We start from the raw sequence: 14,380 nt of genomic DNA, 5'->3' as shown, positions 1-14,380 counted from the left end.
TATATCCCAATTCTATCAACAGGATTTTCTGATTTGCATGAGAAGGTCAAATCAGACTACATCTTCCAAATAAAACCCAACACAGAGATAGGAGCAGCGGCCCATGCATGGAATTTATTGTGTGCTACTGTTTATAAAATACTCGAATAGTCCTGCACATGCATAATATTTCCAACTTAGACAGGAGACCATACAGGGTGCACTTTCTGGCAAACAAACAATAGATGGTTCCGCTGCCTGGAGCTCTGAGTTGTATTCCAGGGCATGAGGGAAAGCAGGCCACCAAAGTAAAGGGAAATACCAAACTACAGTGGCAATCAATACAGGTCAGTAATTGTGAAAAATTAGCACATGGTTCCATTTAGTTTAACCAAGCAGTTCTGTAACTATCAAAAGAAAATGTTCAACATGCAGTCTTGACTTCTATGCTTCCACTAACATCTGAATGACTGAACAGAACCATTGCTTCTATGCTGCACTGCTTAATCAAAAACACTTCCAGAACATTTTAAAATTTCCTTTGCATCAAAACATAAAATGATAGAAAGCCAGCAGTAAATCACCCTGGTGGCTATTTAAGCAACTTGAGTACTCACAATAAACTAAAATTTCTCATAACATCTAGGTAACCTATACATGTCGTACCTGTACATCATAGGTCTATATATTAAATATTTGCAAAATGAAAACATGCATACACAAAATACGTCAAGTTTTACAGACATGATCTGAATTAAAATTTACTTTGACAATGTACAAACTTCTTTTAAAGTACCTTAAATGAGTAATTCTGTAATTCTTCACAATTCTGAAATTTAGAGATTTTCTTCTTAAATCTCTGGGGTGTAAATCTCAAAAGATCTGGGCAAGAAAGATTCTAAATTAGTTTTTGGATTTGTGTTCAAGTAAGAGAGTCTGCCTAGAAATAGGTTATGCATTCATCACTGAAAAATACCAAGACTATATTACAGAATTAGCCACATTTAAGAACTACAGACCTGAGGTCAGCATTCTGTATAAATGCCAACTGGGTTTCTCAGCATTTTGCCCATAATTCAAAATACAGCTTAGTAACCTCGGAAATGTATTTTAAGACCATGCTAATTCATCCTTTAAAGACATTTCATGGGAAAAAAAAAAGTCCACATTAGCTCTTAGGATTGTATTTGAAGTTATGGTTGAAAAACAAAATCTAATTCTACTGAGGGGAAAAAGAAATCTCATTTGTAAACTTAAATGTGTGAACCACAAGCATAAATGGAGGTGTAGTTGACCTCCACTGGAAATTGCCCCAAGCCCCTTGCTCACTGCTCTCCACCTTGGCAGCGATGACCCAATCTTATCAGATAGCACAACATGTCCCAGGGCCCTCAAGCCTCCATCCAGGAAGGGGGCTGGGGTCTCAAAAGCACAATGGTTTCTCCAGAGGGACTGTGACATTTACAGTCAGCTTGGCCGACCCCTCCAGCTCCACGGGTGATCTGTCCGTTTGGGGCCCGAGATGTGAGAGTCCCTGGGAAGCCGTGGGTCACTGGGCACCATGGTTGCCAGTCCCGTGGTTCTCAGTGGCATGTGCGGTGTTCAGAGAATTGAAACCATCTTGCTGTACAGCATCTTTCCGGGGTGGCATTCTCTCATTGATCCTATCCAAACCCTTTGCCTCTTCAAAACTGCAGATTCTATGTGGTGGAGAGAATCCTCGTATTGCTTAACAAAATGCAAATTTGATAAGTCAGTAAATGAAAAACATTTCTGAGATTTCAAAAACATAATTAATGATTTTTAAGAAGAAAGAAATTAGTTGTACATAGCAACATTTAAATCTTACTTTAACTGAAGCCTATCCCCATTCCAGATTTCCCCTTAAAATGTGAAATGTTTAAACCTAAGTATAAACATGATAGCTTCACAGATGATAAGTGTTACATAGCCTTAAAAAAAACACACACACAATAATAACCCTCCCCTGCCCCTGAGACCTACAGGCAATGGTCTCAGGGTCTCAATCTGACTTCTACTACATTAATTATCTCCTACCTCAGGCCCTAAGATCACCAGTGACTATCACAGTAAGGCAGCAACAAGAGGAGGGGCAAGTGAGAAGCCTAAACAAGGTTAATCCTCGACATACAAATCTGTACCAAGAGCATGGGAGGAGAAAAGAAGTAAAATTAAAATTTAGCAGATTAGAGCTACCCTGGAGGTCAAGGTATCATCACCCCATCACCACCAATATGAAATGAAAAAGGTGGGAAATGCCTCCAGGAGTTAGATCTGTGTTTGGCAAATAGTAAAAAGTATTAATAGTTCCATATTTTAGGAGATGTTTTCCTTAATTCACTGGCCATTCACTCACTGCCTGTTCTCTGGAAACCCAAGTCAAAATAATGGCAATCCTCCTCCAACTGTTATGGTTTCTCATTCACTTCATCTGCAGTGATATATTCTCTATTATTAAAATGTGCATAGAAAAGACTTCCATACTACTGGTTATACTCTGGTTGCTTTAATATGCAATCCCTGGGACTCAGAGTCTGTACATGTGAACCAAGTAAGTGGCTGGGGCAGCAAAGCTTTCAAAAATGTGTAATACCAAGCCAATACATGATATACATAAATATAATATTATCAGCAATACTAGCCCAAACTGCAGCACAAAATCATAATGATAGCTCCTGCACTCTCAGGTGAATTACTGAAAATGAGTATGTCATTTTTTTTTAACACCCTAAATTCTACACCTGAAGTGGGTGCCTAACTTCTCTTGCCCCAACCACAGTCCTGTTATTATCAAGATCCCTAGAGAGATTTGACATATTCATTCATAATGAGTATGTCATTTTTAAGTCACAAATATACCAAACCTATATTGAGAGAGGATTTCACTAAAGAATAAAAAAATCTGAGTAGCACAGAATCATGCAAAATATGGAACAGATCTTTATTTGCAACTGTAAGTGCTATAATATTATACCATAACATGCTGTACTCTAAAGAATTCTGGAACATTAAATGCTGGTCACATTACTATACTAGAAAAGGGAAAAAAACCAAATTGTCACTATGGAAATCAGTCCTCATGATTTAAAAAAAGAAGAAGAAGAAGAAGAAAAAGATATGACTGTTAAACCTGATGAGTCAGTGAGTCTGATTCATCTTGGGCTGTGCAAGCTAGAAGTAAGACACACCCACAGGATATTCTCTGATGCCCACCCGCACACCACAGATCTCTGCCCAGTGCAAGGACTCTGATCGTACCTTTTTCAGCCTCAATAGCCTCAACTGTGGCTGTACAGAAGTGAGCAGAGGCATGCAAAATGAATGAGAGAGATGAGAAGGGTCATATTGTACAGCAGAAAAGGCAATGATCACTTAAAATATAACAGTACCCCATACTACATCATCATTTACAATTTAACATATACAGTACCCATATTAGAGAGCCCCATTCAATCCCCCAATTCCTGACACAGCACAGTTTACACACAGCACTAAGACACCATCGCTCAGAGCACAGAACACATAGACCTACTGTAAACACAGACACCTCAGCAACCATGCAAAGGCACACTAGTATTAATTACCCATCTTGAATTCAGTATTTTGATGACCTTAGAATTTTCCAACATGTTTGTTATATCATATCCATCACAATCACAAGGAAATTCTCTAGGATGCAATTACGAAATTCTCTTGGGTGAAACTATGATGGCAGAATTGTAGCAGAGCAAACAGGAGGAGATTCTTTTCTTTCACATCTAACTGAAATAATACTTATCACCAGTTGGTTCTCTAAGATATAAACTAGAAGGGGTCAGCAATGCTTTTCCTGTCACTTCTAATTTACAGGGCAAAACATAAGCTGCAAAAGTTGGTATGGCTACAAGGAAACTTACAGACAGTAAACTTGGTGAATTACCCTAATTAGAACAGTTCTGTAGTCCTCTCCTCTGTGGGTAATCTAAAAGGACTCCTCTTGTCTACTAGGAACTTCCTTTCTATTCTAACTGGTGTTCCAAATATCTAAAGATATTTAAAGATATTAACATTATAACACATATAAAAATCCATTTATATTCAGTGTATCATGAACTCAAATCTACCTCAGGTACTAACAGCCTGCATTCTCAAATGAAGATAAAAAGGCTAGTGAGCATCTTTTCAAGCCCATCTACCAACTAGAGAGGAATCAAGAGAGAGAACTGAGGTCTTACAGGCAATAAATCCCAATCATTTCATGATCTGGACATACATATGGGTCATCTAAATTAGAAATGCATTCTTGGTATAGCTTATCTATGGCCCATTTAGAAAATTTCAACATATTTAGTCATACATTCTTTGTAGTCAAAGATTCTTTTGGCTCATTTCTGGGTGCAAACTGTATAAAGTGCTCACACTGAGGACCAGGACCAAAGATTGCAGAGGACATTGTTGTCTGATAATACTGCCAAGTCTCAATTCTTCACTTTACCCAAAATGCACAAACTCGAAATATTTATAATAATAATGTCCCATCCCTTTTCTTTTGCTTCTTCAACAATAAGGCCAATTAGAACAATTATTCCTAAAATGACTTTTTAGCAGTACATGTGATTTAGAAATGATAAAATATATCCAAAGCATGAATCTAAGAAATTAAAGAAGACTAAATTAGATAAATTTGTAGATCTCAATCAGATAGTAAACTGGGGATCCCCCCAAAAAGGAGCATGAACATTGAATAAAGGAAGAATTAATTTTTCTTAACTGTTAAATCATATTATAATTAAAGCAGATATACTTTGTATACCCACTGTATAAGTCATCATTTAAAAAATCTAGCCCTGTATACTTGGAAAATACTCTTGGAACTTGTCCAGACAGAAAACTGGGATAAGTGACCGACCTCTACTGGATCAGCCCTGGAACTCCTATTCTTAAAAACATGGACTATTTTCTTTATAATTTAGAAATTAAATGGGGAAAAATAAAATGCCTACCAGAATCTATGTTACACAGAGCTTTTGGTAACAGAAGTGATTTTATATGAAATATTTCATAATTTGTATTATATACAGTAATAAATTAAAAATAAAAAACTGATATCACTATAAGAATTAGTATCTGAGTGTGTCAATAGTTTAAAAGTCTATTAAAATTTTTTTCAAATTAAGAAATGTGACAACACACTTTCGTGGGCTTTTAATTTTGTATGTAAAAGCATTTTCTAGGTCAATTTATATTCTCTGCTCTTTCCCAAGGCCTCTAAATGCTCCTAAATCCTTTTCAGGACACAAAATACACACCACACTCAAAACTGCATACTATGTCAAGCTTGAATGCTTAGAATTCAAAGAAGATCATTTGAAGCTTACACATTAAGCTGGAAAGAAAGAGATCTGATAATTGCAAAATTCTATCTGAAAGGCATTATTTTTCCTCAATTTTTTTTCCAGTTTTATAGGGCATCTTGACATGGCCTTAATAAGTTTGAGTATAATGCTGTTTCAAACTGTGTTCCTCAGCACTACACAGGATAAGTCATCAAGAGGAATTGGCCTTACTATAATATGGATGGCCACATATTTTCTCACATAGATCCTTGCGAAGGCAGCATTATAATGGCTAGCTCCCAATGAAACTTCCAAGAAGAAAATGCACATAAAATATGATTATCAAATCCTACTCCAACAGAGTTACACAGTTTGTAAAAAACACTTGAGAAATATCATAAATTAACTAGAGTTACTGATAAGACAATTTCTATTTTCTGACAATAGGACAGAGGTCTTAGAATTTTAAAACTTTCTTTTTGCAATAGTTAGCTCTCAGTTATCAGGGGTCATGTCTACTAAAATTTTAAATGTTACATAAATTTTAAAAAAAATCACACGGGTGATCATACTTCTGTATGAGTTTTGTTATTTGTTTCAAAATGGGTTTATCTTATGCTAGAGAAATCACTTCAACCAAATGCTTAAACCACACTATCAAGATCCATTGCTGGCAGAGCTAGGGAGCTATCTAGTTTCCCCAGTTGAACCCACTAGGCTCAGCACCATCCAGTAACTCACTCTACGCCGGGGAATAGACAGTCCCTTCAGTAAAGCTGTCTTTCAATCCTTCCCTGCAGTTGGGGGTGATTTCAAAGTTGGAAGACTGAGCTTCAGGCTGCATGCAAATTAAGAATAAATACAAGTGCTGAGCTATCAACAAAGCATGTAATTAGCAGGTGCTAATTGAGAAATCTGAAAGAAAGGTTTGCTGTGGATACAACATAAAAGTAATAATATATGCAAGGATAATTGAGAGATGACTGTAGTTTAGATTTATTCAAGTATGAGACCCTTTTGGCTTTCTTTTCCTTTTATGAACAAACAGGAGGAAGGATGTAGCATTTTTCAAGTTACTAAAATTCATCCTTTTATATTAACATTCTTGCTACTTTTATTGAATGTTTAAGATCATCTTAATTTGTTTTAATGAAATTCTTTTAGCTCATTTTCCTAATGTTCACAATATAAGAAAAATGAAGGGAAAGAAATATAAAGAGAATCAAAGCAGACTTTTTTAAATCAAAAAAAGAAACCTCATTCAAAATGAAAATTTGAAGCTATAATTTCAAAACATACTTGTATATATCTCACATATACCAGTGGTGGTGGCAGACAACACAATAACATATAAATAGAACATGTACAGGCTACAAATAGAAATTATTTGTCTACAAAAAAATTCTTTTTATTTATTTAAGCATTTATTATGAGACTGCATGAAACGAAATTGTGAAAAGTCAATCTAATTTAAACTTATTCAAAATTTAAAATTAAAAGTTCCTATTTTTTTGCCCTAAAAATTTGACTAATTACAACACCAAATCATGACTAACATCAGATCTGTTGCTGCCTGCTTTAATACAACAATGACCCTTGGAGGGCTGTCAAAAGTGGCTATAATAAAACATAAATTAAGGCTTTACATACCACATTTTCTGCTTTCCAACCACAAGGGAAAGAAATCTAGACTTTCAGTTATTGGGTATAGTCTATAACATTCACATCACTTTCTTCTATTTAATCTGTAATGGGCTTTCAAAAAGTTAACCCAGTATTTACACAAATATTTACTCCAAAAAAACTTGTTTTTTTTAATATAAAATATTCAATGAGCCAGATTACAGGAATGCTTTATGTATAATTCTTTTTATTTTCATGCAAAATAAAGGCACACTTAATAACACCCTTTCAATTTTGACTTACAGGATTTAAATTCCACCCCTTATAACAATGACTTAATATCTAATGTTACATTCATGTTCAGAATGCACAAAGTACAGCAACAAATGCAGCAAACCTCAAAACAAGGTGCTACAAAGTTGCTTCTACATCAAGACAGACAAGTGTCTGATAGAGTAATTTAATTTAACATACTTTTACAGACATACAGCTAACCTAAAGAAAGACAGACAGATTTAGGAAAGCAGCTACATCTGCAGAGGAAGGAAACAGCATGTTACAGACAGTCAATTATACATAGAACATTTGACAAACACCACAGAAAACAAACTTTGGCATCATTTACCAGGGTACAAAACCTTGCACAAATCTTTTGGCAAGTGAAGTGCATAAGTACTGTTCTGGGGCCCAAGCAGATTGTTAATTCTAAAATTAACATCTGAAAATATAAGCATAGTCTAATACAATTACATAAATTAGAAAGATAAAAAAATAAGAAACTTGGAATTACATTTCCATTTAAGTAATATGGATATCCTTAATTCACATTCTGAAACTGAGGCTTTAAAAGGAAAAGGGTGCAATAGACAAATGAATAAATATTTCAGACATTATGATATGAGTTACTCCCATATCATTTCATGAAAAGCTGAGAGACTGACCATTATTTTCAATTGAAAGGAATACCCATTCTATCAATTTTCTGCCCTAGTCAGGTTATTAATCAGAAACTACCTATCATATAGTATTCTGCTTGTGTCAGCTGCTGAGACAAGAACTAAAAAGCAGAAAGAATTCCCTGCATGCATTATGTGTATTGTTAGCAAAAGAGTGAGGTGTGCCCCAGTCCATCTGAGGCACAGCAAGTTGCATAACATCATTACCACTTTGCAGGGTCTGCCGTCCTCCAGCCAACACTCCACTAGGCAACATCCCTGTGGGAGTCAGGCCCTTGAGTGTCAGCACACTTTCACTCTCCTCCCTAGAAGAGAGATATAACAAAGATCAGAGACTTCTAACAAGTACTTAGGTTAAAGAGGGGATGGGGCCCAGATGTAGGCCACGCATATAACTTATGACATTCGTTGCTGTTACTGTATTTTCCTCAATTCCAAGATATACATTTTTCCACATTCTAAATGTTTCAGATATGAGGGTATGCCGTACAACTGAGACATATATTGTTTCTCCTGAAAAGCTTTATTAAATACATGGTGAGATTCATTACCAATGGGTATCATAAAATTGATAAAATATGATATTTCATATGCTTTAAAGATAAAATATCTGATATAAGCAGTTTTGCAAACAAACTTTTAAGGACTAAGTCATTCCTGTGCACCCTTAAACCTGGTCTTCCTGAATTAACCTCAGGAAGACAATTTGTGGTTCCAGCGAAAAGGACTTCCTTTATAGATAAGCAAGTTCATCAGGAACACTCTAAAAAGTGCCCTCTCCTCCTTATTACGCTCTAATTTTCAAAACATAGATCTAGTATTTTCATCACAGAAGGACAAGAGATACCAAAGGTGAGCAATAATAATCACAAGGGTCAAAAACACTAGTTTCAAAGGGACTTGTGTTCCCTTCTTCAACATGTAGATATACAACTTCTTTATAGAAAGAATGCTACTATATTGCTTTTAGATATCAAACAGTACACTGCTTATAAAAAAGTACAATAAAAGTGATTTCTGTAAAACAAATCATCAGGAAATATATATCATTACCTGAGAACAGAGAAGACCCTTGCCATCTTGCCAATTGCTCGAATTTTGTTTCTTATGATTTCTTTCCGGGCTGCAGCTGAACCTACTTTCAATGGAATAAATAGAAAGAAAGACTCAAGTTTAGGGCATCCATACTTGTACCATTCTATTAGCCTGTTTCACGCTCATTTGAACCAACACCAAGCCCCTTGCCACCAGCTCAGATGGAGGAGACTAGATGAACTCATGCCAAAAAGCTTCTCCTTCAGTGTTTAGCTCAGGTCTAATACTGGGATCTGATACAGATACAAATGAAAAGTAATCCACCAACTTTATGACTCTCACACTACTGACTAATCAGTAAAACAGCAATGGGAAAGAAACTAGAATCCAACCTGTATCACAAACCAGAGGACAAAAACTGGTAACAATTCTAAGTCTTTGTTTAATTCTCATGAGAGCCTATGGCATGCAGACTAACAGACTTGAATTGGTAATAGCCTATAGCCTTCTGTTTATCATAAAAGCCTTTGACATGCAGGCTGGAAATATCCCATCATATGATGACAAAAGAAGCTTCCCTGCTCCAAGCTGAAAACAGTGATATGAAGCGACTACTGGGCAGGTGACCCAGAATGAGGGACCATAGCAGCATTTCAATAATGTACATCTCAACCTCACAGACTAGGTGTCCTCTAGGGTCATGCAAATATATACAAGCTTTGCATCCCTAGGTGAGTATGACATAAGGAGAGTGAGCAATGAGAAAAGACTCCCCAAGAAACATGGCTAAAGAATCACTAATGCTTCATCTCCAAAGGGTTAGCTGTGCTGCCTATCACTGATACAGAAGAGAATATATCAAAATAACTGAATTTTTGCCTGAAGAAAGACTCAAAGGTTGTTATCTTCCTTCCCTTGGCCTCCAGAAAGAACAACAATCTCAGTCCTGTTATCGCATATATAGCAACTAAAATCACTCTGGACTCAAGAGTGTGGTTCCTTAGAACTGTGCTTCAACATGATGAAAACACACATATGGAAGCACCATGGTTGAGGAGAAGGTAAAGGAAAGGCTAAAGACACTAGACCAAAAGGGGCCTTAGGTATTCGGGGGTCTGAACAACCAAGTCTTTTGGGCTAGAGCATCTCACTTAAAATTCAAGCAGTCCACAAATACATATAATTAAAAACTAAGATGATGACTGGACCTTACTGCAAGAAAACAGAAAAAGAAATCCAATTTCAAAGACGAAAACAAAAGACATATTTTAGAGAAAATAGGCTCCACAACCATGTTTATGATGCTCTAAGGGTAATAATATGAGCACTGAAGCTACAGCTTTTACAAATCCAAAACTGTGCAGTAACATGGTACTAACAGGTATTTTTAAGGTGCCAAAAAAATTACTTAAAATCTCAAAATCATAGAATATTAGAATTTGAGGAGACATCAGAGATATTACAAAGTTCAATTTCCTCATTTTATAGACAAAGAAACTAACTTTACTAAGTGCCCTGTCCAAGGACATAAGGTAAGTCTGATTTTCTTCAAATAAATTAACACAGATATTTTGTTTTAAAATTGACAGAATTTTTGAAATGGCCAGACTGGGGGAGAGGAATACAGGGATAGGGTGGGATGGCTGTAATGAGATACATTCACATTTTCAGCCTTAATTTATATAACTATAAAACTGAATAATATGTAAGCTATACTGATTTCAAATTAAAAATTCACTGGAATATAAAAACACTTTACAAATCAGGATTTTAAATCAGTCTACAAACACATCATGCATAATATTAAAGTAAATGTCCACAGTAAAATTACTTTGGGGAATCAGACAGACAATCAAACACCCCTAGTCATGCAGGGAAAAGTACAAAACATTACAAATAAGCAAAAGAATGAAATTTTAAAACAAGAGGAATGAAAAAGAGGGAAAAATATTTCCATGCACAGAAAGACAGATATCTTGGAATATGACTTCTAAAAATGTCAAATTCTAACTTAGATAAAACTTAAACTAAATTTGCACGAGGCCCAAGAGGACTCTGCATAAATACACTCAATGAATACACTAACTTACATGGACATGAGAATAACTTATGAAGTCATATTTCAAAACAGTGTAACTCTGTCTGGTCTGTACCTTTTTTATTGCCATATATGAGCCGTTCTTCAGATGGAGAGTCCAGAAAAAAGGAAGTGAATGATGGAGAAAAGGTGGTTGAGACAAATAAAAAGATAGAGATTTAACTTGGCAGTGGTACTGAAGAATGAATGTAGAAAGAAAGGGAGAAAAATGAAGGCCCTCATATTTGAAATTTGAAAAATGTAGTACTGTAGGATCTGGCAAACAAAGGAGGGATGCCACTGGGTAGAGCTCTACAGGAAAGATTTCTTAAAAGATATGTGTTCAGAAGAAATTATGGACAGAATGACTATAATATTTGATGAAAGTAGACAAATTAGGGACAGAAAAAAACACGTGAAAACACATAAGACTGATAAAAGACTGTGCTAACAACAATCGCACATTTATAGTAATACCCCTAAGGAAATGTGTCACCCATGGAAGTATGTTAAGTGAAAGGTAATGACACAAATGAGATACAAACTCGTGGTTCTTCAAGGACACCAACATCTGCAAAATCTGTAGCATACACAGAGAAATGTAGGTAACTTTATAAACTACCTCAGTGGAAAACCTTACCCACTCCCAATAAAGGAAAGGCTGCACTTCCCACACTCCATAATAACAAGAGCACACAATTTCTTGAATCGGAATTGTGGAACTTTTGCACATACTCAGGATCAACAGTGTGTGCTGTCTGTTCCCAATCCAATCTGGGAGTTTGAGAGACATCTTTTTGCACAAATAGCAACAGATTGTTTCAAAGCAAGTAACAGCTCTAAGAGTAGGCAGCAGAGATGTCTCATTTGAGCTTTCCATTCTAATGCTGAGATACATGATTCCATTAGAGGAAATGCAAAGTTTTAGTTTAGTAAAACTATAACACATATGGATTATGTATTTCCTTTACCAAACTCAACACAAAAGATAGATAACTGAAACAGTATGCATTCTAAATATCACAGAAATCAGTGTTCAAAAATTCGCTTTAATGATTACATAACACCTCTAAAAGGAACGCTAAGTGCATTTACACATGCAATATGTTTATGCAAATTTTTGCCTTTAAAAATAAACCCACATGTACATTAAACAATACAGAATATCAAAGACCATCACTTAAGAAAAGAGTCCTATTCCTTTAGCCAATTTCAGCCTTGAATATGTAAAAACTACTCTTTAATTCCTCCCACTGGGAAATCTCCAACCCTGTTCTTCGCCTTCCCCCATAGGAAAACTAAATCCTTATTGTGTCTCCACAGCAATCCCCAACCCAACAAGTTTTCTTTCTAAGTCAGATTTCTCCCTAGGCCCAGTCCATATCATGGCTCCACTGCTGAGTAGGAAAATGGGAAGGAGAGGACAGAGGTATGCTATCATGGTCAAAGGAAAGGAGAAAAGATAGAGTTAAGAGGGAGAAATAAGGGAATATGCATAAGAAACGGAAACAAATATAGTTCCAGTAGCTCTTTCCCCTATCCCATCCTAGTATCTATCCTAAACTCCTCCCCTTTCTTTCATTCCTCAAGGTTCTTTCTCCCCAAAACCACTCTCATTCCTCAATGCAAACTCCCAGACCCATATTCTTAAAATTTTTCTTGGAGTCCCTGCTCTTAACACTTGGTAGTCTAAGGGTGAAGAAATGTGGAGTAATTGCACATGTCATGGTGGCAGTGAAGGGAGATCTATTCCTAGTATTCAAAGCTGGAACCCAGTGTATTTTCCCATAGAAACATTGTCATAAATGGTGCTTACCAATTTTTAAAATTACTTAACAGTGGGAAAGAATTTTCATCCTATTTCCTCAATCTACAGAAGAGAAGATTTTGAGAAGTCAGGTGACTTTCCCAAGATGACGCAGCAGCTCTAGTATAATGGTAGCACCAAGACACCTGAACCACTTGATCCTCTTCACTAAACTACAGTGCCTCTTTAATGATCAAATTTGATTCATCTCTAGAGTGGAAGAATGATATAACAAGTTGATAAATAAGCATAATTTATTATTGATAGGAAAAATGTTGATACGATACATAAAATCTCATTAGAAGGAATATAATAAAATTTTATATTTATTCCTGATTGTAGTCCCAAAAGTGATTCAGTGTCTATCTTCATATAAACCACTGGTATGTAAACCAAGTACTATATTAGACTTAACATGGAAACTTTTTTCCCTTTTACTATAGAAAGAGGACTAAAGCATCACCTATCACTACTCCTATTTAACACTATTAACAATATTGACACAAATTTTTTGAAGAAAAAGAAATAAAAGGTAAAAATGTAGAAAATAAACAACAATATCAGCCTTACGCAAATGACATACTTTTTAAAGTTAAGGAAAACAAAAATTACCGTAGGAAGTAATTCTGCTGATCCAACTTGTTGAACATAAGATAAACCCACATATATATACTTTCTTTATACAGTCAGAAAATATGTTAAGAGAGATACCACTTGTAATAGTAATAATATAAAATACTAAAATATTAATTTAACTTGGTAATAGATTTTTTCCTAAAAAAACTATATAATTTTAAATAAAATAATTACATATTAAATATATTAAAAGGAGTAATTATAGTAAATGAACTAATTACATACAGCAAGAGATTTTGATCTTTGTTTAGAAAATTAAATATTATTTTTTAAAAACTTCCTGGATTCATAGATTTAATGTAATACCAATTAAAACTCCTACTAGATAGTTTACAGAATTTGACAAATTAACAGAAAATACTACTGAAAAAATTAGTGGGATATGTACAAAAATTATTTCATTATATTATTGATCATTATATCAAAACCTACAACACTATGAAGTAGGAACTATTATCTTCATTTTGAAGGTAAAAAAAACTGAGGCTCAGAAAGGTTAAGGAACTTGCCCAAGGTCACATGGCCATTATGAGGAACTAGAATCTGAACCCAGAACTAGTCTTACAACAGTGGTAGCAGAATAGGGAAAATAAATATTTAATTAAAACTATTTAAAATTTTTATGGAAAAGGTAGATATAATGAAATATGTTAGAATTAAAAACTTCTACAAAACATCAAAAAGAGGGAGAATTAAAATATGGAAAAATAAATATTATTCATTAAAGCTTATTATCCACACAAAAAAGAACTGATATAAGTTAATTTATTTCAGTTAACAAAACTATAAACCAGAGTAAAAGCACATCTCTGCCTGCCACCAACAGATGGCAATAGCAGACACTTGTGTATAGTCACTTTGTGCTTTCAACAAACGGACTTAAAACTGTGTTTAAGAATCAAACCTGTTTGTAAGTAGAGAAATTTCTAAA

At 35.0% G+C, this 14,380-nt stretch overlaps 1 protein-coding gene across 9 annotated transcripts in view; it reads right to left on the bottom strand.

Annotated features, from left to right (window-relative positions):
- Positions 1-88: 88 nt before the first annotated feature.
- The window catches only part of PPP3CB (protein phosphatase 3 catalytic subunit beta), a 47,312-nt gene continuing 33,020 nt past the window's right edge, over positions 89-14,380 (bottom strand). For 3 of the 9 annotated variants that reach the window (XM_057734450.1, XM_057734452.1, XM_057734458.1), the window contains exons 11-15: positions 11,083-11,109; positions 8,948-9,032; positions 8,102-8,199; positions 3,259-3,288; positions 89-1,707 (exon numbers count right to left, since the gene is read on the bottom strand). In XM_057734450.1, coding sequence (XP_057590433.1) covers positions 1,529-1,707; positions 3,259-3,288; positions 8,102-8,199; positions 8,948-9,032; positions 11,083-11,109 — 419 coding nt within the window. In that variant the 3' untranslated portion in view covers positions 89-1,528. The remainder of the gene's footprint in view (positions 1,708-3,258; positions 3,289-8,101; positions 8,200-8,947; positions 9,033-11,082; positions 11,110-14,380) is intronic. The other 6 variants (XM_057734451.1, XM_057734455.1, XM_057734453.1 and 3 more) reach the window with 6 other exon arrangements.

The sequence above is a fragment of the Hippopotamus amphibius genome, chromosome 5 (assembly GCF_030028045.1).
Source record: "Hippopotamus amphibius kiboko isolate mHipAmp2 chromosome 5, mHipAmp2.hap2, whole genome shotgun sequence".
In the NCBI taxonomy this organism is placed as follows: Eukaryota; Metazoa; Chordata; class Mammalia; order Artiodactyla; family Hippopotamidae; genus Hippopotamus; species Hippopotamus amphibius.
This window is presented reverse-complemented; position numbering and strand designations above follow the sequence as displayed.